General features: G+C 35.8%; 3 protein-coding genes across 4 annotated transcripts; all 3 read right to left on the bottom strand.

The window, feature by feature from the left end:
- Window positions 1-1,667: 1,667 nt before the first annotated feature.
- On the bottom strand, window positions 1,668-3,645 carry SCL3 (scarecrow-like 3). The gene is made up of 2 exons (XM_048084983.2): window positions 3,395-3,645; window positions 1,668-3,318 (listed from the first exon to the last, which is right to left on the bottom strand). The coding sequence occupies exon 2, from the start codon at window positions 3,250-3,252 to the stop codon at window positions 1,834-1,836; it is 1,419 nt and encodes a 472-aa protein (XP_047940940.1). The 5' UTR covers window positions 3,253-3,318; window positions 3,395-3,645; the 3' UTR covers window positions 1,668-1,833.
- Window positions 3,646-6,511: 2,866 nt separating this feature from the next.
- On the bottom strand, window positions 6,512-12,402 carry LOC125188222 (indigoidine synthase A family protein). The gene is made up of 13 exons (XM_048084984.2): window positions 12,246-12,402; window positions 12,080-12,173; window positions 11,516-11,626; window positions 10,685-10,767; window positions 10,023-10,082; window positions 9,872-9,932; window positions 9,042-9,148; window positions 8,714-8,791; window positions 8,161-8,206; window positions 7,954-8,074; window positions 7,498-7,583; window positions 7,229-7,312; window positions 6,512-6,859 (listed from the first exon to the last, which is right to left on the bottom strand). The coding sequence occupies exons 1-13, from the start codon at window positions 12,315-12,317 to the stop codon at window positions 6,852-6,854; spliced, it is 1,011 nt and encodes a 336-aa protein (XP_047940941.2). The 5' UTR covers window positions 12,318-12,402; the 3' UTR covers window positions 6,512-6,851.
- Window positions 12,403-13,148: 746 nt separating this feature from the next.
- On the bottom strand, window positions 13,149-26,303 carry ATLIG4 (DNA ligase IV). Of its 2 annotated transcripts, none has more exons than XM_048084635.2 (27): window positions 25,870-26,303; window positions 25,058-25,149; window positions 24,705-24,790; window positions 24,474-24,610; window positions 23,525-23,599; window positions 23,241-23,332; window positions 22,646-22,717; window positions 22,111-22,190; window positions 21,981-22,018; window positions 21,888-21,894; window positions 21,514-21,669; window positions 21,211-21,286; window positions 20,414-20,538; window positions 20,301-20,335; window positions 20,149-20,207; window positions 18,237-18,320; window positions 17,853-17,948; window positions 17,723-17,771; window positions 17,397-17,484; window positions 17,111-17,311; window positions 16,695-16,820; window positions 16,468-16,567; window positions 16,248-16,353; window positions 15,958-16,085; window positions 15,706-15,861; window positions 15,063-15,218; window positions 13,149-14,113 (listed from the first exon to the last, which is right to left on the bottom strand). In XM_048084635.2, the coding sequence occupies exons 1-27, from the start codon at window positions 26,206-26,208 to the stop codon at window positions 13,216-13,218; spliced, it is 3,657 nt and encodes a 1,218-aa protein (XP_047940592.1). In that variant the 5' UTR covers window positions 26,209-26,303; the 3' UTR covers window positions 13,149-13,215. The 2 variants fall into 2 exon arrangements, with proteins under 2 accessions (XP_047940592.1, XP_047940591.1); XM_048084634.2 differs by having other exon boundaries at window positions 15,706-15,870; window positions 25,870-26,302.
- Between the last annotated feature and the right edge of the window lie 1,051 nt (window positions 26,304-27,354).

Genomic DNA, 27,354 nt, shown 5'->3' with positions numbered 1-27,354 from the left:
AATTTGAGCTAAAATGTAAAAAAAATCAATATTGAGTAAAATATTATAAAAATCAGTCGTGCAATTATATGTCACAAATCTAGTTTGTATATGGTGGGAGATAATATATACATTTACGTAAGAAACACAAGGGGCATGTGATTCCACATGTTATGGACTCGTCCATCACTCTACTTGCTTTAGGCACATGGATTATAAGTGATGGCCCATTACTTTGCTCTTTTTCTCATTTTTCTCCTTTAGCTCATGCAATTCAACAATCTAACATCCTATTTCCATGTTAATACTACTTAATATGCTATGGGATTATTTTCTAACACATTAGTAATTGAATGTGATATTGTTTTAGTGCGATGAAGTAGGGATAATCTATAGATTGTAGAGAAGGATGAGAGTAAACTGGATATAATCAGGGTTTTTGATTTATATCAAGATAATAAGTAACCATATAAATAAGAGTATACCATTCCACAAAATTTAACTTATTTTGTGTTGTGCCTTCATGTAACTTTCTATTAACATATATAGATACCGAATCAATGCAAGTATCCTCACTAGACTTCTACCTCATACTTAATAAATTTTAGGATAAATGTCTAAAAAATCATAAAATTTGGTCAAATTCTGGTCAATCACGTGATTTTGAAAATGACCAATTAAATTATAACTTTGATATTTTTCTCAATTGTCCCATAGCAAAAAATTTCATTATGTTATGTTTCTATATTTATCAACATAATGCATGCATATGTAAAAATTAAAGACATAATTAACTAAATGTATTAAATGACGTCGTTTAAATAGTTAAATGTTTTGTACACATGATATTTTTCCTTTGCCAAAAACATACTACATAATTTCGTTTGCCAATTAACTCTTGTTTAAGATTGAGAGGTTGGGATGAGTTGCGATATGGTCACTTCAATGGATCAAATGTACCACTCAACATATCCACTAGAAGATTGAGATTCTTCACAAATATAGCCCCCAAAACCTCTATATATACCGCTCTATTTCTTCATTGCTTCATACACCTCACTTTCTTTCTTCTTTCATTTTAAAATAGTGTAACTCAACCAAATTCATCTTCCTTTTGTATCTAATATTTGCTGCCACCATTCTATTCCAGAAGATTTATGTGATTATTATGCTGGTTTATATATGGCTTTCATAATGCCCCATATTTAATAAGGAAAGACAAAATTTAAGATGATTTTATTGTGTAGGCCTCTCAAATGCATCCACAGGGAAACTTCCAAGTAAAACCATAAAAACTTGTTATTCTTATTTAATTACATTTTTCAAAGCTCTTTTGTCCTTCACTAATTAATGTTTTTCTGAATTCCTCTTTCTGCATTATGGTCAAAGTGAAGTGAGCCTCTCCCTCAGGGTGACTACCAAACCACAAACATTACACTCATAAATAATAAGAAACCAACTTTGAAACCAAGAAATTTCAAGAAATGTTTGAATGTTTAAGATTGGATTAGATGGCTGCATATACACTTTGTATAATGTTTGAATGTTTATTTCCTATGCAACTTTGTCTTAACACATTACTAAGCTAGTTATGTTATAAGCAGTTTCTGCTAATCTAAGAAAATGCAGCTTCCTTTCTCTTATTTTCTAAAGCACAAGCCAAATAAATGTAAAGGAGCAACTCAAAATAAATGAAATATGGATGATTAAGCATAGGCAAACACACTGTCTGAATTCCAGCTATATCTACAAAAACTGTGAGCACACAATGAAAGCATAAAATAGTAGTAGAACAATACTAAAAACTCTACACCTAAATCAGACAGTATGGTGGTTTAAAATCAGACATAGATTTCACCTTCTATTCCTCCACGCCGATACTGAAAGGAGCGGTCGATCTTGCCAGCAAATCACCACGCCACCGTTGTCCTCTTTGATCTTATAACCATCACAGTTATAACTCTGCAGCAATCTCTTCGCCTGCAGCATCGCGTAATAGCTTAGAGGAACATTTCCAAAGCCAGCTAACTCGAATCTTTGATTCCACTTCTCGAGCCTTTCGTGCCTCTGCCTCCTCTCGCCCCCCTCACACGCTATGATATTCTTGATCTCCTCCCCAAACAGCATCTTCTCCATCTTCAATCTCTCGATGGATGCCCTTGGCAACGCAGACTCCAGGCAATCAAACAGAGCAGCGTAGAAGTACAATGACTCCGACAGCCTCTCCATCAAGCTCTTCCCATTGTGGTCTGAGTCTTGCTCTGTCACCACCATGACTTTGGGAGAAAGGCCCCACAAAGCGCTGAGATATCCGTCAATCTTAGGCGAGGAGGGCATGGAAGACAATGGCGACGAGGAGGCAGAATCAGTACTTGGACTATAGCCATTAACCATATCCTTCTCAAGCAACTCCCCTAAAGTGCCTTGATTCATCTGCACAGCCCTTTGAAATTGCACGCCTACGCCTTTCATTGGGGCCATTGGGGACCTATTCCCACCGGCATCAGAAGCTAGCAATGTATGCAGCTGCATTATTGAACTAATAGCTAGAGCCTCCCCTGTTTTGACTCTAAGCTTCTCAACATCAAGATCCTCCAATTTGCTCACAACGGGGTGGAATTGAAACGGTAAATCCAGCTTCTCAGCCTCCTCAATCAAGACATGAGCAGTCTGCTCCAACACCTCCCTCTTCTGATGGATCCCCGTGATCCTGAGATGAGGCGGCCCCTCAGGCCGGGCGCTCAGGTCTCGGATAAGGGCACACCACTGCGTTGGCTCAGTCGCATTTAAGTCAATCACATGAACCATCTTCTCCCCTTCCATAGCCTCAATGATGGCCTGGTTACTAATCACAAATGCAACCTTCATAAACGGCAAGAACTCGAAAAACATCTTCCTAACATGGATTTCCTCAGCTAAAACCGACATTCTAGTCGACCGGAAGGCCTTGTAAACACCCGGCCAGGCTCTGAGGATCCTATCGGCGAGAGCCTCGGAGAAATAGGAGGCGATTCGCTGCATTGTGTCGCCGTCAGGGGAAGCAAGGTGGGAAATTTGATCAAGGGCTATGTTTGCATTCTCGAGGCTGCCGGAGGCGACATGGTTTGCGCAGGTGATTAGGAGGTGAATTAGGTATAATCCTCTCTCTTCGGGTTTGAGATCCTTGAGCCATGGATAAGGCGAGATTAAGCTAGGCGGCGATGACGACGACGGCGTCGGAAACATTTGCAGCGGTGATGAGGTCACAGATGAAGATCCGTCCTCTTGAAACATCAGTGCAAAAGCAGGCAGCTTTATGGTTTGGGGCGACGATTCAGCAATTGAATTAGCGGAATTTCACTGAAACGAGGCGAAATTGAGTTGAAACGAGTAAAGCGCGAAAACAGAGCAAGGGAAATTCGATTGAGGAACTCACCAATCAAGCGAAGAAATCTCAATTCGTTTGTGGGTTATTGAATTTAGAAGAAACCCACAAAAAGGCACATGCAAGCTCTTGTAATTCTATTCTGGTTCATGAGAGAGAGAGAGGGGTTTTGAATGAAATCGGTGGGATTTAAGGGAGAGAGAGAGGGAAGAGATTAGTCAGTGTTGGGGGATTTGTTAGATGGCAGCATTGTGGAGTAAAACGTGAGGGGAGATTTTGTCGTGAGCGAGTTAAAGGAATATGGAATTTATGAGAACAAGTGCCCATTTTTGAATTTTGTTCTCATTCTTTGTCTCTCTCTTGTCATTTTCTTCTACCCAGAATTACTTGGGCTTGCCAAATTCCCACTATCTTCGCTTTTTCCTAGAAATTTAATTGCTAAAAAGGAACAATGAATTGAAGAAAATTATAGTACCAAAATCTTGTTCTTGTTCGAATTTTTCTTGTAATTTGAGCAATGGTGGGATGGTTTCTACATTCAACATCATCGAATTGACCCACCAAGTTCTTTCATTTGGTAGACAATTTGACACGTTCAATCGTTTTTCTAAGATATACTCTCTTCATCCCAAAGAAGATAATTCATTTCTTAGGCGACACAGGATTTTGTACACTTTTGTTTTGTGTGTTGAGTGAAGAGAGTAAAGTAAGGGAGAAGAAATAAAGTAGAGAAAAAAGATGTTTCTAATTTTAATAATGGGTCATCTTGATTAGGATAATCCAAAAAGGAAAATGGATCATTTTCAATGAAACGGAGGGGGTACTATAAATGTAGCACTTGAAATTTTCATTTTAAGATAAGGCCAAGTCTGATTATCTTTAATTTATCATACCAAACGGTACTCTCTCATGAGTTTATTTTCAGCACGCGATTTAAGAAAAATTGTGTTAAATAAATTAAGTAAAAGAATAATAAGGTAAGAAATGAAAAAGTAGAGAGAAAGAAATAATAAAGTAAGAGAAAGTAAAATAAAATATACTACTGATTTTTGCTAGAAAAAGAAAGAGAAATTGGTCCCTAATATCATGAACTTTGCCCAGATTTTGGTTTTTCCCATGAACTTTCAAATTAGTACCATAAATCATGAACTTTCAGATTGGTTTGGTATTTCCCCAATAATCCAAGAATTTTTTAGGAAATTCCCTAAAATGTGTTCCTAGCGTTTGTGAAAGAGAGAAACAAGCCTTTTTGTTTTAATTTTTGTAGCATAGCGTCACATATGTGTATTTCTAATTAAATTATTTGTGTTTTTATTAAATTTATTTTGTTTCCTTTATTTTTAGAGCTTTATTTTGTCAAATAAAAGTAGATTGTGTTTAATATTTCAAATAGATATAACATGACATGCAACTTATAAGAATTCTGTTAAATAGGATTCAAAATGCTATATAAATTAGCCGGATTTTACTCTTGATCCACTGTGGGAAATACCAAACCAATCCGAAAGTTAATGATTTATGCTACTAATTTAAAAGTTTATGGAAAAAACCAAAATCTGGGCAAAGTTCATGATATTAGGGACCAATTTCCCAAAAAGAAAAGACTCTACTGGAACATACCAATAAGACAAAATGACTTCAATACTGCGGAACTAAGAGAGATGCAAATTGTAAATATACACTTTAATTTCGGCCTCGTATGCTTTTATCATGTAACACATCCTATTCAAAGTTGATTTCTTTCTTCTTTGTTTTTTCTATCGAAGTTAATTTTGATTTTGGGCGTATTATACAGTGCGCTATTAGATAGACGCTTCAATAATTATTTTGAAATATTTGGCATATTCATAAGCTTATTTTGACAAGAAAATTGAGTGACTTTTTGTGTGTGTTTTGGATGTCAAGATCTACTTCACAACTTAGTGCAAAAGATTTGCTAGAAAACTTGGTCTTTCCAAATATGACCAACATCATTTCATAAGAGATTATGAAATTTCAAAGCAACCATTTCTTGAAATTTGAATGTCCCATCATCAAAGAAAGAAAGATGGACAACTTAAGAATTGTCACATATTCTAGTACTCTTGTTCTCTAATTGCTTAGCCATGAGACCCCTCTCTCTCTCTCTCAAACACACACACTAAGACATAGACATAGACATAAACATAGACATAGACAGAGACCCATATGTCTATGTTTTGTAGTAGGAACTACTTTTAAATGTGGTATATTTGTCATGACATAAGGTGGAAGGGGAATCAAGGGGTGCCTAAAGTGTTGAATATTCTTGGAGTATCACTAAGGTCCAAACACATAACCTAACAAAGACAAACAATGTGCCATCACTAGTTTGTGAATTGCAAGAAATTCTCATATATACTTCCAACCACTGTTTTTGTTTCTCATGCACCTTCAAATTGGTATTATCGACTCTTTCAACCAACCATCCAAAACTATACATCACATATTGTAGGATTTGCCACTCATCCCACCATCCCCCTTTTACCCACTTCGAGTAATTTTTATTCTTTTTTTATTTTATTAAAGATATAAGACAATAAAGTAGCAACAAACTTCAATTATAATATCACTGTCATAATCTAATTAGTGAATTTTACTTTGTTACATAAACTGTGGTTGTTTTTCTACTATAGTATAATATCTATTCATTATACCCTTTCACAGTATTTGCCAACTCTAAAAGTATGGTGAGCTTGTAATTTTGCCCAACTATTGTACTCCTAACTTATTTTACAGGCAAAACACTATATAGAGATTCTTACAGTTTTATTTTTTGCTTTAATTAGATTAGAATATTTATTTGGAAAAGTTGTACTGTTTGTCTGTTCCTTCTTCAAACTGTAATTCTTCAAATTATTGATTATCTTTTTGGTTAATTTCCAATTTCTGTCAACAACTATTCATTACCATTAGAGTGCAAGGTGATTAAGAATGCAACACTACTATGCAGCAGTCAGCACCATCTTCTACATCCTCTGCAGCTGTTTCACCTACAGAGATCTATCTCCGGGCAATTCGCCTACGAAGACGACACCAAGATCATTAACAAAGAGATTGGGGTTTGAAACAGTGAAAAAGAAAGGAACCATGAGATAACTAAAATGGTGACGGGCTTTATTAAATCTGTTAAATAAAGACCTAACAAAATTAAATGTAAGAGTGAAAGGATTTATTAAAACACAAAAAAATTATACAAGGATTTAATGTACTTAATAGAGTACTACTACAAAGCTTAAGGGCTTTTATAGATGTGTTTTGCCAATTCTTTTACAACCCTAAATCCGGTAGCATCGTTGTCATTCATTTCACGAGGGACATGATATAGCCATCGGCAGCTCGTACGTAGTTGGAGTCATGGAGATATCTCTCTCCTTGTAAAGGAGACAAATAACACTGAGCTATAAGACTTGTGGGTGTGGTAAATAGAAAACTTCATTTTGGTAAAAGGGAGTTGTTAGCTTCTCCAATCGACCTCACCTCTACACCGTTAGGTACCTAAAATAAGAAATTCAACAGTTAGTGCTTTAGTTGCTATTGTTCTTGCTGAACTACCATTTTGGACATTATCTAAAAATAACTGTATTCTGCAAAACAAATAATACATCATGGATGTTCAGTTGTTTCGACTTTATAAATCTTCTTGAAGAGCGACTACTTGTAATATACATGCATCGATAATGGGATGTACTAATAAACATTTCACAAGTATTTCACATATCTCAACTGTTAATTTTACTAAGAGAGAATTGTTTATCTTGCAGAATCAATAACAAAGTACAGATAAATGATTTCATTTTAAAGAACTGCAAGATATATTCTATAAATCAGATTTAGATAGCATGATTTTTGAACAGCCAAACTCACCTTTATAACTTTCTTGGCGCAGCTGAGAGAGAGAGACTGCAATCTGAGCGCCTACACGTGCATTATTTTTCACAAGAGCAATGTCTAGTAGCACTCTATTAAGGAAAAGTCATGATGAAATGAAATTCAGCAGTTAAAGACATCTCTAAACTTTTGTCAAAAGGGGTCCGCATCATGTAAGGCGTGATTGATTAATAATGGTAGCATACTTTAGTCTCAATTTATCAGTGTATTTGGTTATGAAGATGAAGGAATTTGACAAAGAATACTTGCAGAGAGGGAGGCTCCCCCAGTCAGCTCATTCACTCTAGCAAGCAAAAACGGAGTTTCACTGCTGCCAGTAATATTCTGCTCCCTGTATCACACCTCCATTACATTATTGTAGAGAATAAGAATGAATAAGTGAATGAAATCTACATTAATCTATTACTCCCTCCGTCCCGGATAATTCGTCCCAGTTTTCCATTTCGGTCCGTCCCACATAATTTGTCCCACTTCACTTCTACCATTTTTGGTAGTGGACCCCATATTCCACTAACTCATTCCTACTCACATTTTATTATAAAACTAATATATAGAGGTAGGACCCACATTCCACTAACTTTTTCAACCCACTTTTCATTACAATTCTTAAAACCCGTGCCCGATCAAAGTGACCCGAATTATCCGGGACGGAGGGAGTAACATATTTTTCACAAAAAAAAGACAACAAAAGAACAGACTACCGAGCTTCCTTTAGAGCTTTTTGTATCGCTGACTCAATAAAGTTTCCTGAGGCAGAATATTTGCTTGGAATAGGGACTGATATAAGAATTCCAGTCCCCAGCATAAGACTATTGTGTGCTTCTGGGAAGTTTGAGAACATCAAATCAGTGTGGTCACACAAAATAATGGGTAACATATTAACAATGAGACAAAATTAGAAACCACACCTATTAATCGAGCACATTCCTCAGCTGAGTCAACACGACAGGGTGCCTGTACTCATTGGCAAACACCATTAGCAGATTAAAGAATGAGTTAATAGCTTAAGAGAACATAAATTGTCAAAAGAACAATTGCACAGCTGAAAATGGATAGGCATTTAGGGTTCTGTTCTATCAAAACCAGCAACTTAAATTTCCCTACGACTTATCAAGAAGCACATATAATGTTGCATTGGAATAAAGGTTTTATCAGAGACACACTACATATTATGAATTTGACATGTAAGATGAACCACAGACTACTAAACAGAGGTGTGCTTTCATAACAAGTCAAAGCCTATTATGAATGCTTTAGACTTTTATTTGAGTTATCAGTTATGACGATCTGTATGAGGTAATAATAAAATGACAGAAAGACATTATCACTTATGATGGTGATCCATATAAAGTTCTGACATATTTCATATGTTAGCTCGAAGGACTTTCAACCTTTTAGGTAGAGCAGTAAGCAGTAGTCGTAATGATAATAACCACCAGCTTAGTATATGAGAGGAAATACCTTGCAGCCACTCTTTTCAGTGAAGAAGGCAGGAAACTCACTGGTCTGATATGCAGCAGCGCAAACTCCTTGAGTTTCCTGTATTCCATCAAAGGGTTATACTTTATAGATAAGTAAATAAGGGTAGAACAATAGTCAGACATTTGTATAAAACAGTTTAGTGGACCAAAATTTGTGAAATATCTGAGTAGTACTGGATACTAATATCTCTGACAATGATAATTAGAGTAATACTTATGCGGTAATAAACATTAGTGTAGTATGTGAGTTCATCTTACAAGAGACCTACTAAGTACTGATAATCATATAGAAGTTAAAGGACAATTACCAAATATTCCAGCGTTCTAGGAATATCTAATATTGACTTCACACCAGCAGAAACTACAGCAACGGGGGTCCTTCCCAACTCCACGAGATCAGAAGAAATATCCATAGCTGTCACAGATGGTGCAAAAATATAAATATGGTATTATGCTGTCTGCTAATCAATATTAAGAATTTATTCAATTTCATGCACATTAGGGGAAAGGTTTGGACTTTAAGGACCTAAACAAGAGTAATATGTTTGTTAGTTATATATATACTAAATCAGACAATTGTAACACAGGCACAGCCCTGAGTCATAAATTAGATGAGTCAATGTTTGCTCCAGATAGCCATAAAAATCTTTATGTGGTACACTGGTACTGTCAATAGATTAAGGGACAAATTCATAGCACAACAAACTAAGCAAAGTTCCAGTGATCTACTAGTCAAATTCGGAGACTCTCAGCAATTTAAATATGACAAGATGATCAATAATTGTTCCCAGACAAAATTATTGGTCTCCTTGATAACAAAATAGAATTCTACTCCTTACCAGAAAAGAAAACTATGTCCCAGACTCTTTAAATTCCTAGATCTTGAAGCAAGAACAAATTTTTATTGAATTAGCCTTGATCCCTTCATGAATAGATCAAAAGTGCCCATCATTAACTTTAATTAAAATTCTGACACTATAAAACTGTATGATGATAATCCATACAGCCCGATTATCTGAGGTCTTGATCGGTCAACCATAAGTTCAAGAATGGGAAACCAAGAGTAATTAGATCGCAATGCTTGTTATTTTTAACATTTGCAGTGTAATACTGGATTGAGCAGTTAATAAGAACTTACTACTCTCCCCATGTCTATGAACTCCCCCAATACCACCGGTAACAAATATTGGGATCCCAACCTGCACAGTGAGCATATACAACTTAAAATTTTAAGTTTTTTGTGGAAGGAGAAGAGAATCACAATATTTGACTAAGCACGGGGTGATTACCATGGATGCAAAAAACATTGTTGCTGAAACAGTAGTGGCACCATTCCCTCCCGTGGCAACCTGAAAAAGGTGCCCCATAGTAATTAGGTTTAAGAACATAAATCCTAGCTTAGGATATGGAGAATAAGGTATCTTTCATCTAATCATCTTAGAGGCATCAATAATTTTTCAGTAACATCACTGGCCACAGGCAGGGTGGAGGGGACATCAACAATATGACACTGCAATGGACTATGCTAGAAAATTCTTAAAATTCTCCTACAGTTTTGCAAAATGGGAACCAGAAATTATTAGAGAAGTGTATTGAACCGTCTTTTTAAATTTAATATTTTCTTTCTCAGGGAAAATGTACACTACAGTTTTATCCATTAGAGAGTCGGAGACATCATGTGATGTCTGTCATTGCATTCTGTCCTATGCAGGACTTCCCAGTGAGTATTTCTCCCAAGGAGACTGCCAATTAAATCACTTAACAACATTTAAAGTTTCTTCCATCAATCAATGTGGAGGATTAACTTATTTAAAATGGGAACCTTGAAGGAGTTCCTCAGAAGTTATATGATTAAGGTTCTGCTCTACTTTTGTGCAGCATTTCTAATATCTTTAGCTTAAACTATTAATAGTCACGGACATGTAACATTAATTCAGCAATAAATACTCACAACATGTGCAATATCCCTGCGAGCTGTCTTCCGAGCTTTTCTTCCTATAGTAGCAAGCCTTTCAAGTTCTTCTGGAGATAAACCTTATAATATAATGCTAAACATTAGGCATTCAGCATTCTTAACCATTTTTTCCCATCTCATGCAGTTAAGATACAAAATGACAACAACTTACTAGAAATAAATGGATTAGCAAAAAACAATGATGAACAATTTGAGATTTCATGGAAAGATGGAAACAGTCAAATCAGAGAAGAAGTGCTCCTTGACAAAATACCATTAATATTTTATATTTCATCAGTAGCTCTGAGCATAATCAGTTCACCAAGGTGACAGAAACTTAGTTCCTATATTAAAAAGAGGAAAACATTCCTATGTAGTACGAAACTTTGAAAAAGGTCTGTAAATCATAATATGACGAAATTTTTAACCGTATATCTGATCCTTACTCTCAAACACATTACGACTGACTAGACAACAAGAGGAAAATGATTATACACTAGAGCACACAAACATAGAGAGGATAACATGGTACGTCTATAGAATTCAAGTTACAAAATTCACAAGTTTCTGTCAATTCCTTAGTAAAACCCCTTCGAATTCTACCATGATCTTTTTGTGTAGATGAATTTCAGTTTTGATACATGCTTATGAACCTTATATCACTTTTTTTTGGGGGGTTAGCTTGACCCTCTATATACCCGTTCATGATTATAATTTAGTTCTGTTAATTGAAACTTAATGCTGTTATTTCGATATTGAATTGAAAAACAAGCAAGAAACAAAGGCAATTAAAAGTAAACGGAAAGAAGAAACCCGTGGAAAGAACACCTATGCAAGGTACACCATCCAAAATAGCAATAGTGGCAGCTATAGCTCCATTCTGTCTTACTATAGCCTCAACCTCTTTAGCTGTTTCCAAATTTTGAGGATATGGCATTCCTATGAACAAGATAGATGAAGAAGGGGGTGAATAACATTCATTTTTCGATTATTAGCAATGAAATTCACATCACATAATCAAAAAGTAAATAAGACGTCACGGCACCCAAACAGCATTGCAATTTGCAAACTCCAAAACTTTAACCTCATTTCTTTTAACAAGTAATTTGGTAGAAGACATGATTGAAGACTTTAAGTATGCCCAAGGGTAAACTAAGCAGGTCTTTCAAATCATAATCCAAAGAAACGCATAAAAACCACAAATTAGTAAATAATCTAAGGCCAAATTGAACAATGCAATTCCTATGAATAATGAATCTCCTCTTCACAATTGTACATTTCAATACCAACAACGAAGAATGAAAGCAAAATGGCGATCACCCCTATTTACTGGGAAGTAGTATCAGTCCACAAATTGTGGAAAATGATAGTGTATAATTTTGTACTACATACCATGAGAAATAATTGTGGATTCAAGAGCAACCACCGGTTTCCCAAGTGACAGAGCTTCTGAAACTTCTGGTGATATCTTAACTAGCCCTTCACCCTAAATAAATTGACTTAGTGGAAACGGCAAAAACTGGGAGAATAGGATGAATTTGAGAAGTAAAAATAGTACCTTCGGAGAGGGAATATTTGGGCTCAAGTGTTTTTGGAGGTTGCTGATTCTAGAGAGAGCCCACGACGCCATTTCTCTTCTCTGTCAGTGCTGTGTTTCCACTATGTTTCAGAGAGGTCTCTTTAATTTAGACTTTTCATTCAATCACATATACTAAACTTATTTACCATTTAATGCTCTAATCTTTTTCATTGAGCAAATTTTTATTTATTTTTCTATTAATTACTGAGGTATCCACATGCGGACAGACTCAGCGACTTTTCTCTGTTCTTGTTTGTAGTGGGACAACTAACTCGATAATTTAAAGTTGCTCCATACTCAAAATAGGAACCGATCCCTGAACATTTGGTTAATGATGAGCAAGTTTTATGCCACTCGATCACGTCCCTTGATGTACTACTACCTTTTACCCATCCATTTTCACTATATTTATAAATGAAAATAGTTCATATTGATTTACATTTGGGAGCTCTCTTACAATAGTATTCCTCGTTGCATATTAATAGAAACATTTTATTTCTATACTCATTTTAAAAAATAACAACAAATAATTAAAGTGGAAAAATAATAAAATAAAAAAGAAAATAATATAGAGAAGCATATAAAGAAATAGAAATTTCATTTTGGGAATTCTGAGTTCCATTCATTGTCATTCACTAGATTTAAATTTCAGTTTGTGAATTCTGATGTTCCATTCATTGTCATTCACTAGATTTGTGTAGTAGTAGTAGTAGTACTAATTTTAGCTCAATTTTACTCGGAGAAAATTCATTACCAATAATTGTACAGTTTGTACTACTCAGTACACTACTTTTTAACTATCAATACTTAATTTACTTATAAATTATCAATAGTTGCACTTGAATGCATGACCTAAAACCTAGCAGAAAGATTATGCAAGAGTGGAACCAAAATGAAAAGTTCATAGCCACCATCAGTGTTTCTAGCATATATACAAGCTGAGTTAACTTCACCAATCCTTGAGAAGTTCACTTGCCATATCCTTGTAGCTTACTTTCCGTTTCTTAACTGCTTTATTTTCTGCATCCATTCCCACTTTATATTCTTCATTGACATGATCAGGAGCTCTTGTTCCAGCCTCTTCACGAACCGGTCCCACACTCTCCACCTTGTTCGTTGCAAGTCCCGGTAACATGCTTAGTAGCATCGACTGAACCGGATCAACATATTCTTCACTTGGGTTCTTGCTGCTGCTCTGCCCGACTCCAGACTTGTCAAATCTTGCAATGTACTCGCTCGGTTCTGCAATCTCTTGTTCGACTGCTTTGCCAGTATCTGGTATAGAACCTTTCACTGCCTCGGTCTGATGCAAATCGGGAACCGGCTGTTGGCTTGAAGTGTCGCGGAGCCTCTCATTTGTTGTTGGATTAGGGTTGAAATTTCCATCCGAGGTTTTCTCCTCTACTGCTGCTGCGCCTTCTTCTGATTCGTCGTCGTTGATCTCGACGGGCTTTTTTCTAAGCCGGGCTGCCCTTGCTCTTCTAGGTTGATTTACAGCTGCTCTCTTTCTATTGTCTACCTTTGCGGAACTCCCACAATCTGCGCTGCTGACTTCAAAGTGTGCCTTGTCACCAGAAGAAGCATCATTATCGGATTCATATTCACTGATCTTAGCAGGCTTTTTTCCAGCCCGTGGTCTTGTTTTCCGGGGCAGATTGGCCAGTGGTTTGCATTTTCCAGTACTCGTCCCAGTGGGTCTGCCTCTTCTCCTTTTCGTGACCCTATCCGGCAGGCTGACTACTCTTGGCTCGTGTGGTGCAGCATACTCTTCTCTCACCCCTCCAAAAGAAGACGAAGCATCCCTCGACAAGCTATCATTTTCTTCTCCAGCAAGTTTGTGTTCATCACTGCAAGTAACAGCACATACACAATACAAGTCAAATTGTTGATTTTTTTAGCGTTAATATTACAGCACAAGCACGTCGTTTAGGAAATAAAAGACAACACCAACCTCCCTACTACTCCTAGAAAGCTAGAATTAACCCGTAGCAAAGTTTGGTACAACAATACCAAGAGCAGCATTCAAGATAGTCCCAAAATTTCAATGTTAATCAGACAGTTTGCACTGTAATCAACCAATCACAAGCTTTATATACAAACTATTTTCACATTTCAGTAACACTCCAAACCTAGAAAATCGCCTCAGGGAACAAGTTGCACGTGGGTGTGGTCGTGTGGAGTAAATTGCTATAAAACGTAGGAGACACGTCTGGGAGAAATTGTTTTTCATAGATTCATTTGGAATAGTTAAAGGAATAAAGTATGCATTACATCACCATATATTGCATAAACTGAAACAATGAGAAGTGCAAAAGTATTAGTATAACAAATTGCAATATACTAATCTATAAGCAGAAAATAATAAATTACACATCTTACGGATAAGTCAGTGATGTATGTCGCCAATGTCACCTAGCACATCAATATTCGATAGGGACAGTCACATAAACCTCCAATGAGTTAGTGTTCAATCTAACACCTATGATTTCAAGTTACATTCTTTATCCAAACCAGTAGTAGTGATAGTTACAGAAATTTTATTGGTCTGAAAGGTAGTTTCACCTAATACATTCTCAATTACTGAATCAGACAGTCACAATATTGGAAAAAAGTTTATTCTTTTAGAACTCCTGCACCATCCCCACAGTGGGGCTTATCTATGTGTCAGAATCTGACAACCGTCATCTCACTAATAGAGTTTCAGCTACACTGTTACTACCAGGAATCATATTACCATGAGTCACTATGATACAATCATATTATTACATACTAGAAAACATTCATAAAAACACTTACCTCTCCCCACTTGATACTTGTTGGAACTGCAAGGGCTTCAAATTATATATGTCCTCAGGCAACTTCTGGTTTCTCTCAAAACAATCATCTAACCACTGGGACTTTACAATTTGCAAATTTCTACGGTGCAAAAGAAGCCTCTGTGCTTCTGAAAAACTGACACAATAGAGAAAAGAAAAGGTCATGATCCTTTGAAATTGAAAACTCCTCAGAAATCGATATCAAAGCAATGATCTAGTTCAATTCCATTCTCATTTAAATGTGACTAAATCACGCCATCGTCTACATAGAGATGAATAGATGATCTAGGTATAATTCCTTTGCATGTAAAGAATATAAGTTAACTTTTTACAGAAACACTGTCAAGAATTTAACAAATAAAAATCAATGATAAACTAACTTCAAGCTGGAACAGCAGCTAAAATAATGACTACATTTTGTGTGATGGAATTACTTATGAAAACCTTAAAACCTTAATACAACTTTTTATCCTTCAAAAACGCTAATTAATGGAGGATTAGAAAACATCAACCAGTGTCATACAATAGGAAGAAACCAAAAGTGTCACACAATTTCATTTCCACACCCAGATTATATTTTACCAGAAAGCGTTATAAAATATGCTTTTTAGAGCACAGCTCACCTATTCAAAAGTGTATCAAAGTCGAAACCAAGTTCTGGACTACAGACAATCACCAAATGAGTAGCATGAGAAAGTGTGTCTGCAATACTGCCACCTCCACTGCAGATTCCAACCTTCATCCTTCTAATAGCTAGTTCAAATGGAACTTCCCAGTTTCTATATTTTCTAAGTACCAAAGAAAAATGTAAATGCCTCAAATGCATACCAGGATGAACTTAATCCCAATCAAATAATAAATCTCAATTATCTTACAAAGATTGCCTGGGTAGATGGAAGTAAACACGACAACCATGAAAGCGTACCCACTCCTCCCTGGGACAGAATTTCTTGCAGTACTCTATTGCTTTGGAATCTTCAATCTTATTGATGTTGTTTAATATCTGCAAAGCAACATTAAACCCAAATGAAGATGAAAAATTGGCTTAAACATCCGTGTTCGATACAGTAAATCTATACCTCCCAATTCACAACTTCACACTAAGCAATACTAATAGCTAACTTTCTCATGAGATTAAACAAGTATAACTAATTAATATGTGTACCTGTTGCAGTTCTGTCACATTCAAATCCAAAAAGTAGGAATCGGAGAACTCATCAACTTCTTCTTCCAGCTTTTTCTTTGTTTCCTCGGATAGAAAAAGAAAATACCTTCAAGGCGAATAATCAAGGAAATAATCCAAGAGAGAACGGCCAGTTAGAAAATCAAGGAAATAATCCAAGAGAGAGAGAGAGAAATTGCTAAGATACGAGTCTATGACTGACTTTGGGTGTAAAGGGAGGGACTGCTTCTGCGAACAACATTCAAGGAGCCAAGAGTAATGAATAACATCTCCCTGGCGCTTTGCAGCTTGAAATTTGATTCCTATTATATATATTCAGCAGTCATTCCTTTTGAAGCACATGTTACTTTACTTTGGTTAAAGTTGATGGCCAAGTTTTGTTACGTAGAGTGACTAGAGTGTGAGATTGTTCGGACAAGAGTGACTGACCTTTACTTTCAGATGCTATACAGTGAGTAACCGAACTGTTCAAATTCATTGAAAAAGTGCCGCCATTCTCAACCACCAATTTGTGCAAGGAATCAAGAGAATGCAATATAGGCACGTTAACAAAGTCTAAATGTTAAAGAAGAACAATTACGAATGAAGTTGTCGTAATCGACTATACAAATTAGAAGTGTCATGGTAAGGCATCTGTGCAGCATTTGAAAAACATTACAAGCTCTACAAGTGACTTTCAGCAGTAACAGATAAAATTTTGATTAATTCCTCAGTCTTATTCAAGTTAATAGCATAATACCATGCTAGTGTTAAAGGTCATGATGCATTCCTCTCATTGATAGGAAACATCACAATCAAGATGCATAATAAGTCAGTGATATAAAATGTTCGTGGTAATAGGATACAGAATATCATGTTTGAAAATATCGATGTTTCACCCTTAACCCCAGAAACATCAGTTTGAATGAAGTGGGAAGGAACAACAGAGACATTCATCTTTGTTCCTCTAGATAACTTTTTACGTCTTGGGTTATTTTCCGGAATAACTGTGTCGTCCATTGCCCTTTGCATAGTACCATTGCTTGAATGGACTAATTCAACAAAAGCTGCAAGAGGTAAAATGGTCTATATAAGAAACCCTAAAATGGATGAGAATGCTTGTCATAACTAACTATCAATATATATACTCACACTGGACATCAAGGCACTCATGCCAAGGCTTGTCATATCTCACACGATCAATCCGCGGAAATCTCAAGCTATATGGAGCAGTAAATACCTTGATCACCAAAGATTGCAAGTTATATTAAATTAATTGCATTTGACACTGCCCAAAAGGATATAGGGTAGTGTTGAAGAATTATTTCCATTTGACTCAAGTAATAATATTTAAAAGGAGAAAAACAAATTTACAAGGAACTGGAGCACAATCAAAGTCCCTGATAGTTTTAGTATCACTGCACGATGAAATACTTGTACACAACTATGAAAAAAATGAAGCAGTTCAATTTGTATACCTCTGACCTGATTGTTCGAATATCACTGGTTATGGAAACTATAATTGATCTGTGTATACAACAAGGTAATGGTAAGCAAATAGATAAAAACTTTAAACAGTTGTACAAATCACTGAAGCTTTCAGCTCACTTTTCTGGGCTCTCAACCCAAACATCTGGCCTCTCCTTTGAATTATTTGTAACTTGATAAAAGTTTGGAGGCAGTTTCTTTGGATATTCATACTTCCTGGAATAGAGTATATGCAATGTAGGGAACTGTTAGGACATAGTGTTGACCGTTTAAGTAGAAACAACTCAGCAAAAGAGTAAGAATGCATGCATCTTTGTGGTATGCATATAAATAAGAAGTAACGGAATGCATTAAAAAGATAAAACAGTGGCACAAGTTCCTAAACAACAAACTCTGTAAATTGTGATAAACATAAAAAATGGTGACAGTTTCCCAGCATGAATTTGCAGCCAAAAAAATTGCATACCCAATTCCCAATCTCAAACATAGTTAATTAAGAGTCACCTGAAATAGGGCTTCAATTTGGTGACAACAGCATTGAGCTCTTCGTCAGAAAGTCCTGTACCCACTCTGCAAAATGAAAGAAATCTGCAATACCAGAAAAATCAGAATCGGAGCTAATACCAACACTGCAACTTTGATGATGAAACCCCCCACAGCATTCCAACGCTAAATATATTTCAACTTATAGGAGTAGACTGCAGTAACTACCATTAATATGCTATAGTATATGAGGAAGCAAATGCATTCTGAAAAGGAGAAAGAAAATTAAGGCATAAGATGAGCTATGGTACATCATTTCTTCCGTACAAAAATATACTGCAAAGTCCAAAAATAAAAATATCCATTTACATCAGGAGCTTCACTGATTAAATTGCATACAAGATAAACAAGGTTTTAGTATTCCAATTACCTAATGCCAAACAAGCAGTAGGAATCTTAAATAAAATAAATATAGTTAGTATGGCAAGATAATAGCGTAAAATTAACATGAGTAAAAAACAGGAATGATCGTTTAGGGTGTTTTGTGTATGAGTGTGTTGTATGTATTGTCGTTTAGAAGAAGCTGAAATTTTAAATGAGAAGATAAGATACAAACAGTGTAAGGAATCCACTCCAAATCTGTGTCTATTAAAAAGAACCTTATTTTAAAAATTTGGTAGACCGATTATATTATATCCTTATTTAAATTAAGAAAAAGAAAACAAGGACGAGAAGAAAAGTATGATCAGTATAAAGGTCTACAAGAAAAAACATCAGAAGAAACCCAATTGATCCCTGCATATCCTGGTACTCTGCAATCGGCCCAAAATGTTACTAAGATCAGATGTGCCAGAGTTCCACTGAGAGAGCAGATCCAGAACGCGGGGCGAATAAAAGTGGATAAGCGAAGCAAACGATTGATTATGGAATGAAGGTGCTGATAGAATGATGGAGACACAGCAAAGGAAACATCCTCCCCCCAAAAATCCTCCAAAAATCTCAAACACTGCCTACAGCTGGAAACTCCACTACTTGAAAGAAAGATGGATAAACTCTAGAACTGAATTTCCATGGCATGCATCTTTTTTCTTGCATAACTTACTAAGAATTTTATCTTTCTGATTATAGCTTCAAAGATGTCAGGCCAAGATATTTGAATGAAGGACTTAGGGATTTCTAGTTAATATTAGGACATGGAACATTTATTAATCAAAGCAAGGCCGTTTCTTGCTCAACAAATATATACTTGGCTCTCTCGGTTGAAACTATGCTTCTTAGCTTATAATATTACTTGGGTGAACTATGGTGGTGGAATCTATCCCACTTAAGAGCATAATTGTGTTGAAATATGGCGGCTGTTATGAAGAACGAACATAAGACAAGCAGGAATATCAGCAAGGGACAGAAAAAAAAACTGAATATAATTGATAGAAACTGAACGACAGATTACAAAGATAATCCTCTTTCAAGGCCCTACGGCTAGCCTAAACTACCATCGCTAAGATAAATTATCGGCATAATCTAATTTTTCCAAAGACCCATAGCTCATCTAATGAAGAGCTATTTGTCACAATTACATAAAGACACCACTCCTACTCGAACTCTACTAATTAAACCTATCTCTAAGACACCACTAATCAACAACTGAGAAAATAATAACTAAAGATAATAACAAAATCCATGTAATCATCTACATAATTTCAGGAAAACGATTAGTAACAAATTGCTAAAGTAGAGTAATGCCCAAATATACCTATTATTATAACCGGTGAAGTTTACATACATGATGCAGAGACAACTTTCATCCACAAAATGTTAAACAATCAACAAGCAACAGATGAATAAAGTAAAAGAAATACATTTTTAACACTATACATAACTCCGATGCAACACATGACTAAACAATGAAGCCAATGATTGCAGAAAGACTAACCGTTTTGGATATGCATTTGGGCTTGGACGCTCTGCAAGGCCCACAAGAAATTGTGCTACCTTCAATGATTCAATCATTGAACACAATGTAAATAGTTTCTTGAGGGAGTTAGATTGCAATCATAATCAACCAGCTAAAGCAACTTTTCTTACCTCGCCTCCGTGACGTCCAGAACCGTAGTAACCTCCTGCATTGAATAGCTTAAGTACAGGATGGTAACACCAAAATTACTTCTAAAATTAAGTTAGAAGTGTAAATCTCAGACCTATTATAAGAACGTCTAAATCGGAGCCTGCTCGGATGTAATCAGGCTTCAACTTCATCCACTTTGCACTACGATCACTAGGTTCCCATTTAGAGCTGAGATCTTTCAGGACGATTCCTTCATCTCTAACATTACCAGTAGAAGAAAGGAAACTAAGTTCAGCTGGATATCACGAAATTAAACAAAATAAATACAGCTTCAAGTGAAAGCATCATTGGAAAATGAAAACTGCGACAATTCTCCACGTCTGCTATCCTCTCCTTCATCCTCATATTTATAGTCCCATTACCCTAATCGTAGATTATATTTAAACAAGAACCTAGAAATGAAGCTCGAAAAAGATATGTGCTGTATAGAAACAAATAAATGTATGAAGTCTGGCTTTAAATATTGTTTGGTTTCAGCATATACAAGATGGTCACAAAGAACCTAACCCTGTAAATGAAATCAAACCTCTAATCATTATTAATTAGTTAAATATCAAGAGACAGACCAATTCTACTTGTTCAATGGCATCATTAAATGGGGCAAATCGTCTTCTTTGTAACATGCTAGATAAATCGTGATAATTTAATGGACTTCATTAGTTATAATTTCAACTGAAATGTAAACGTTGAAAATGTTAAGTGAGTGTGCCCAATATTTTATCTTCCGTGAAGTAAAATCACATGGTAAAGATTGCAAAAGCCAAATTGATCGATGGAATACAAGCTCATGCAAGGACACAAGCACCAAAAACAGCTCAAAGAGGAGAGAAAATGGGGAAGCAAGAAAGTGAGAAGGATGGGAAACATAACCTGTTATCAATGGTTTCTTTGAAAAACCTTTCAATGCCATCAACATCATGAACAATTAGAGACCAACATGGTTCCCCTGTGTCATAACAATATGCTTCAGAATGACAGGAAATCTATGAATTTTGTTTCCTTATAGCAACATCAAAGCACTGCCGACTAGTACTATACAATGGTAAAAACCTATCACACTATCATAATTACAAAGTAAAACGGAGTATTATTTTCCTTAACATTGACATTTATAAATATAACTGCAACAGATTATACCGCAAAAGAAGTAAGAAACAAGTGCATTATCTTTACCAGCAGGACGATGTGTATTAAGGCCGCCATTAGGAACCAAAATTTCCAAACGACCTACTATAGGTTTGACAAATTGCTGAAGAAGTTGATGCCTCTCCTTCAAGCTCTGGTGAATAACACTGGTATCTCCAGCATAAAGGATGTCAAACGCAATATCTAGCCAAATGTCATGTTAAGGCAAATTCAAAAAAGGGGGAGGGCTGGGAAGTAGCAGTGAAGAAAAATAGGAGAACAAGGGAAGAGAAGGTTGTAACAAAGGCCAGAAAACTTCTTAACTGATAGGAATTAATTTTATTTCTTGTACACCTCAACTAGAACCAAACATGAAATTCAAGAAAATCATGTCCCGTTTTGCTTAAACCATATATGGATACAGCACAACTGCATTAGAAGAAAGTGAAGGTCAAAAACAGAATGGATGTAATTAAATTTGAAAATTTATTTGCATATATTACAAATAAAGAGACCTGTCGATCGCTATCGAGCCCATCCTTGGCAGCCTTGGCTGACAAAACAAGGGATACATAAGACTGCTTAACATTATACACATAGCAACTAGAGATACAGCAAACACAGTCAAAGGCAGTGAAATGACACCTATTTCTTGATTTGAACCAAACTCTGCAAAACGATTTGCAGATTTGTCCCAGACCAGCATTTCACCATCAAGAATACATCTGTAGTAGAGATAGCAACTATTTATGCCATGTAATCATCAGTTGACATGAAGATGAAGTAATGGCATCTAAAATCTGTTCAGATTCTTTTGGATATACTGCTAAGGTCATGATATGATTTCGAATTTCCTAAAACCCTGTTTCTTGATGTAGAGACTAGAGTGAGAGAGGAAAATGAGGGATCCGATGAAATATTAGTCATGGTTGCAAAAGGAGGGAAAGAAAGTTCAATTTATTAATTAGCATTATTTGGTCAAAATGTTATTTCCAGCCAAGATGCCCTTTCCAATTTTTTCAAAGGATGGAGTTTTTTTTTCAAATTATAACAGCATTTCTTTATAAATCAAGAATAAAATAGGTAATCAGCATTTTTTAGATGATAGAATTAAATAAAGGTTAAATATAGAGAGATGAACGAAAAGCTGAGGCAAACTACTGGTTTTCGCAATACTCACCTGTCCACCAGAATATTCTCTCTTATAATGTCTGACATGCCATATCCATATTCTGGATGATCAAGAAAATTCCTGTCAAACTCAAGTGTCAACATTAAAAAAGAAGTAACTAATTATTGAAGCATAGCTGTTAATAATTCATGAAACTTATAAGGTGACAACTAAAGTATGGGGTGCACACTATTTTTAAAACTGGACTGGAGTGGCCGGTTCAGCCGCAAATCAGTGCTTGGTCCCGTCTGATTCAAACATTAAAACTGGCAACTTTTTTGCCGCTATGAACCAGAAAAACGGTTAGTTCGGCCGTGAACAGTCAGCCAGTTGAACTGGTTTGTCAAATTTTTTTGAAGCAACACCTTACCAAGTATCAACTGCACTACAAGCACTTTCATGACATCTTGTGAACTTTAAATTAGATTGAATCGCCTTAGTTTTGTTTTGTTTATATAGACGATCCCAAGTTACTTTCTAAATTGACACTCAGGTAACCAAAAATAAAAGTTTGTAGTACCAGCCAGCCAGTTAGAAAGGTGCATAATTATTTGAACTACTCAGCACATGTAACTAAAGAGTTGGTTCTAAGAAAGCAAACTACCTTGAGAAAAATTTTATGTCAGCTCCATTTTTGTGGATTTGGATGCGATCACCATCAAATTTGCACTCAACGACTACTTCCTTTCCATGAAGCTATTTGGTCGGAAAGAAATATGCAAGACAATTAAGAAGCTGGGATTCAGGGGCAAAAAGGCAATTTTATATCCTTCTAATAGTTGAACTCGATGTTGCCAATAAACAAAAAAATAATACTAATATATAAATAATACTAATATATAAATAAAATTGTTTCTAACAAATGATTCTTCTGACTGAATGGCCAACCTTTTTCCAGGCAGCAGCAGCATTGCTCACTCTCAAAGCTAGTTGAGGTCGGACAGGTTTGCCAACTTCAATGTCCTACATAAGAATAAAAAACATCATGATCATAATCACATGTTTGCAGATGAAAGGACTAATTATCTAATACGAAACTTGAAAAGAGATAACACAGAAGGGATAAAAGAAAAGACATGTGAGCATGGATTAGAAATTTAGAATATTAAACAACCGAGCTATCTGAGTATGAATAATGTTAAATAGGGTGTTTTCTCTACCGATCAGGGGATTTCAGATGGGATAAAGGAAAAAGCAAAGAGACGCTCCATTTTAGCAGGGAAGAAAGTGGGTGAGGTCTCTCATTTGTGTTGTGGTTGGTTGAGAAAGAAATTGAAGTCACAGCTTGACAAACCTTAATTTATCCGTAAAATCTGGATATTAATTTCAGAAGTTGACAAAGCATAGTCTGCTGAGATGAGAATCTATCTAAAGTCAAAAAGGCCCCATGCTTTTAGCCTAATATTGGCAATGGAGTAAAACCTAGTTAGGAAAATAAAGAAAAGCTAAACAGCAATATCGGTCATGAAAGTTACTTTTTCAAGAGTCTAATAGATATAACTGTCCAGTAAATCACTTTCTAAAACAAAGAAAATACAGTGAATGCAGCATGACGTAGAAAAAATCCAAGAGAATATGAAATTGTGATTCTGGACAGTGCAAACTCAACTGGCAGTCTTAGAAATAATTAGACTAGGTGAATAAAATTCCATTAGTCAAATAACATACATCTATTGATTAGGTCAATTCTAATACACATACTGGACACATACAGCCATACAGGCATAGTTTTTTTATAAAGAGTTGGACATACGAAGTTTGATGCCTCCCCCGTTAATGGTTTTTTGATAAATAAATGTCATTAGATATGATACTTAGTCCAGAGTCTGAGACCAACCTGTCGCTTATGCCGCTGACTGCGATCTTGTAACTTTTCACAAACGAGTTTTAGATCACAGGTGACATTGAATAAGTCCTCAGCATCAGGGTGAAATTCATGAAATATGCTCTTTTCACTTATTCCCAGCTTAAGATCTGAAATTTGGAAGAGTTGCAGAAGATGAAGAAGGTTAAAGCTTAAGAGAAAAACATCAAGATAAGAGATGAATTAAACATAAACCCAAACCACCTTTGAGAATTATCATGATTATCCACTTCATTTCTTGAACATTTGTTTTCCTTATCAGTTCAGAAAGAACAGAAATCTTTTCTGATCTGCACCAAGAAACCCAAATCCATGTATTAATTCTGATGCATATGAATCAACCAAAGTATCTATCTTCTTGATTATTTAATGTGTGGTCTACAGAGTGAGAATAGGATCCATTTGTTTCTAAATGCATGAGACCGGATCAAAAACAATTTCAAGACACTAAAAAGGAAGGCCAAAAAAGAACATATATTGAAAGGCAAGCTATGAACGCAATAACTTCACTGGAAATAAGAAAATATGCTGTGATAGGCCTATAGGACAAATTCTACCTATTCTCAGAAGTGGATAAACGATCAAGTAGTTCATTTAACTCTAGTATAGTAAGGTCCCCTGAAGACATTCCCTGCCTCCGCTGAAGCACCTGCCAACACATGCAAGAACTAATGACATCTTATAAGAGAGTAAACCATGACACCGATATGTGGGTACATAAGATGCGTAAAAAATGCAATGATGGTCAATTAAATCAACAAATTGACATAGATTAGGAGAGCAGGGGATTATTATCTAACTATTGGGAAAACAGTAGCATGCAGAGACTGGAGTCTGAATACTGGTACATAGCCTGCCGACTCATCAAACAATTAAGGAAAAGAATGATAAATGCTAGAAAATCAAAGTTAGACGCTCTTTATGTCTGGCAGGAGCAGCACCAATGAACACAAGCAAAAGATAACATTCGTAACAACAATGAAAATTCGAAAACAAATGGAGCCATGTAGAACAATAGAATGACTGATGATGAGTGTACATTTCTCCTAATAATAATGCTATCACATAGATACGAGTAATCAGAGTGACAACTATGCTTCAGAAACACTTCTATTCCAGAAAACTAGCAATCACCCCCAACCAATTTTTATGTTTCATCTATCCTAATATTTAATATTTCAGATTCTATCAAACTACTATTTGTCTTCATTTGCCCCTAATCGTTGGACAACTACAAGCGGCCAAAACGGTGAAAGTAGTTGACAAAATGTAATTCGGATTAGACATATAAAAACTACAAAACCTAAAATAACATTGAAAACAAGTGATTGCTTTATGGAAGAAAATGTGAATCGATTGCATAACCGACCTCGGCGGCGACGAGAGCGAAGTTTCCAGCGAAGGCACCGGACTTGGCGCCGCCCTTGCGCCAGTTGAGGAGGCGCTGGGAGTCGGGAGAGTCGCGAGAGATGCCGAGGGCGTCGATGAGGCAGGTGGCGAGGACGTGCTCGCGGAGGCCATAGGAGGCGCGCTCGCGGTCGAGAGCGGGGAGGATGAGGCGGATGGCGGCGAAGTAGTCGGCGCCGTTTTTGGGGCGGCAGAAGGTGTCGAGAAACTTGCGGAATTTGGAGCGCTTGAGGGAGGAGGACTTGCTCTTCTGCATCCAGTTGAAGAGGCTCACCATCACACTGAACTTTGTGGCCGACATTTTTGCCGGCAGAAGGAATACGCTATTTTTCTCTTCGTGTTTAATGCCTCGGTTTGTCAACTTTGATCTATTTCGACGACCAAAGCGTATCTGCTACACTCTACTACTTCCACTTGCTAAAGCGTTTCTACTACTCTTTACATAATCCTTTTTTTCATTTTTAATGAGAATTATTCATTTTGTTAGTACGTGTATATTTTTATTGGAAATAAAATATAAAATGTTCCTTGCAAAAAAATTAGGCAATAGGAAAGGTTACCTTGTCAAGTTTAAATAATCTTCCTAACCTTGGAATGAGGAATGGCACTAGTTTGTGGCATTGCAATGAAAATACCATATTAAGAGAAATCTTTCTTGTCATAGTGAAAGACAACATCTCAAAAATTATTGTTTATAGGTTAATCTATATCATTGAGTGTATGATATTGATTTTCTATTGATTTGTCTTGTTAACATGAGTTTGATTTTTTTGCAACCGTACTTGATCAAGACATCTTGGATAGTAACTATTGACCAGAAGGTTAGTATTGTTATTGAATTAAAATTTTATCTTGATCGATATTATATTGATTATATGTGTTTTAAGATTGATGTTTTATTATATACTACCTAAACTATATCACTTGAAGTCTTGAAATTTATCTAATAGCAGTATAATAAAGGGATATTGCTCTCTAAAATCATAAACTTTGCTTAAATTTTGGTATTTCCCATGAACTTTAAAATTGGTCTAAAAAATCACAAACTTTACATTTTGTTTGTTATTTCCCATGGCAGCCTAAATAAGAAATCTTCGGCAAAAATCTTATTATACTTGGCAATCGTGAGATGTTTATAATATTTTAGATTACTTTTTAAATTCGTGACAAGTAGGATAAAAGACCATATAGAAAATCATGTTGACTTAGTAGTGCTAAGTATGATAAAAAAAGCACGGAAGTTGGTTGGATATGGTGATTGAGCCACCATGAGAAATAACAAACAAAATGTAAAGTTTGTGATTTTATAGTCCAATTTTAAAGTTCATGAGAAATACCAAAATTTGAGTAAAGTTCATGATTTTAGAGACCAATATCCCTATAATAAATGTTAAAATAGGTTAGTTAAATTAAATAAGCAAGATGTTCAATTAATAACAGAATCTTA

Source organism: Salvia hispanica, chromosome 5, assembly GCF_029641045.1.
Source record: "Salvia hispanica isolate PSC_SH4W2 chromosome 5, Shi_PSC_v1, whole genome shotgun sequence".
NCBI lineage: Eukaryota > Viridiplantae > Streptophyta > Magnoliopsida > Lamiales > Lamiaceae > Salvia > Salvia hispanica.
The sequence above is the reverse complement of the archived record's forward strand: the minus strand, read 5'-3'. Positions and strand labels throughout refer to the sequence as shown.

Coding starts and splice junctions, on each gene's coding strand:
- LOC125188222 (XM_048084984.2), bottom strand. CDS start 12,317: ATGGCGTCGTGGGCTCTCTCTAGAATCAGCAACCTCCAAAAACACTTG. Junction 8,207..8,713: donor CTGAAAAGAGTGGCTGCAAG/GTATTTCCTCTC, acceptor CAATGAGTACAG/GCACCCTGTCGTGTTGACTC. Junction 7,584..7,953: donor AAAGCTCTAAAGGAAGCTCG/GTAGTCTGTTCT, acceptor GGTGTGATACAG/GGAGCAGAATATTACTGGCA.
- SCL3 (XM_048084983.2), bottom strand. CDS start 3,252: ATGTTTCAAGAGGACGGATCTTCATCTGTGACCTCATCACCGCTGCAA.
- ATLIG4 (XM_048084634.2), bottom strand. CDS start 26,208: ATGTCGGCCACAAAGTTCAGTGTGATGGTGAGCCTCTTCAACTGGATG. Junction 23,600..24,473: donor GTCAGCGGCATAAGCGACAG/GTTGGTCTCAGA, acceptor ATTCTTATGTAG/GACATTGAAGTTGGCAAACC. Junction 17,772..17,852: donor TGGGTTGAGAGCCCAGAAAA/GTGAGCTGAAAG, acceptor TTGTATACACAG/ATCAATTATAGTTTCCATAA.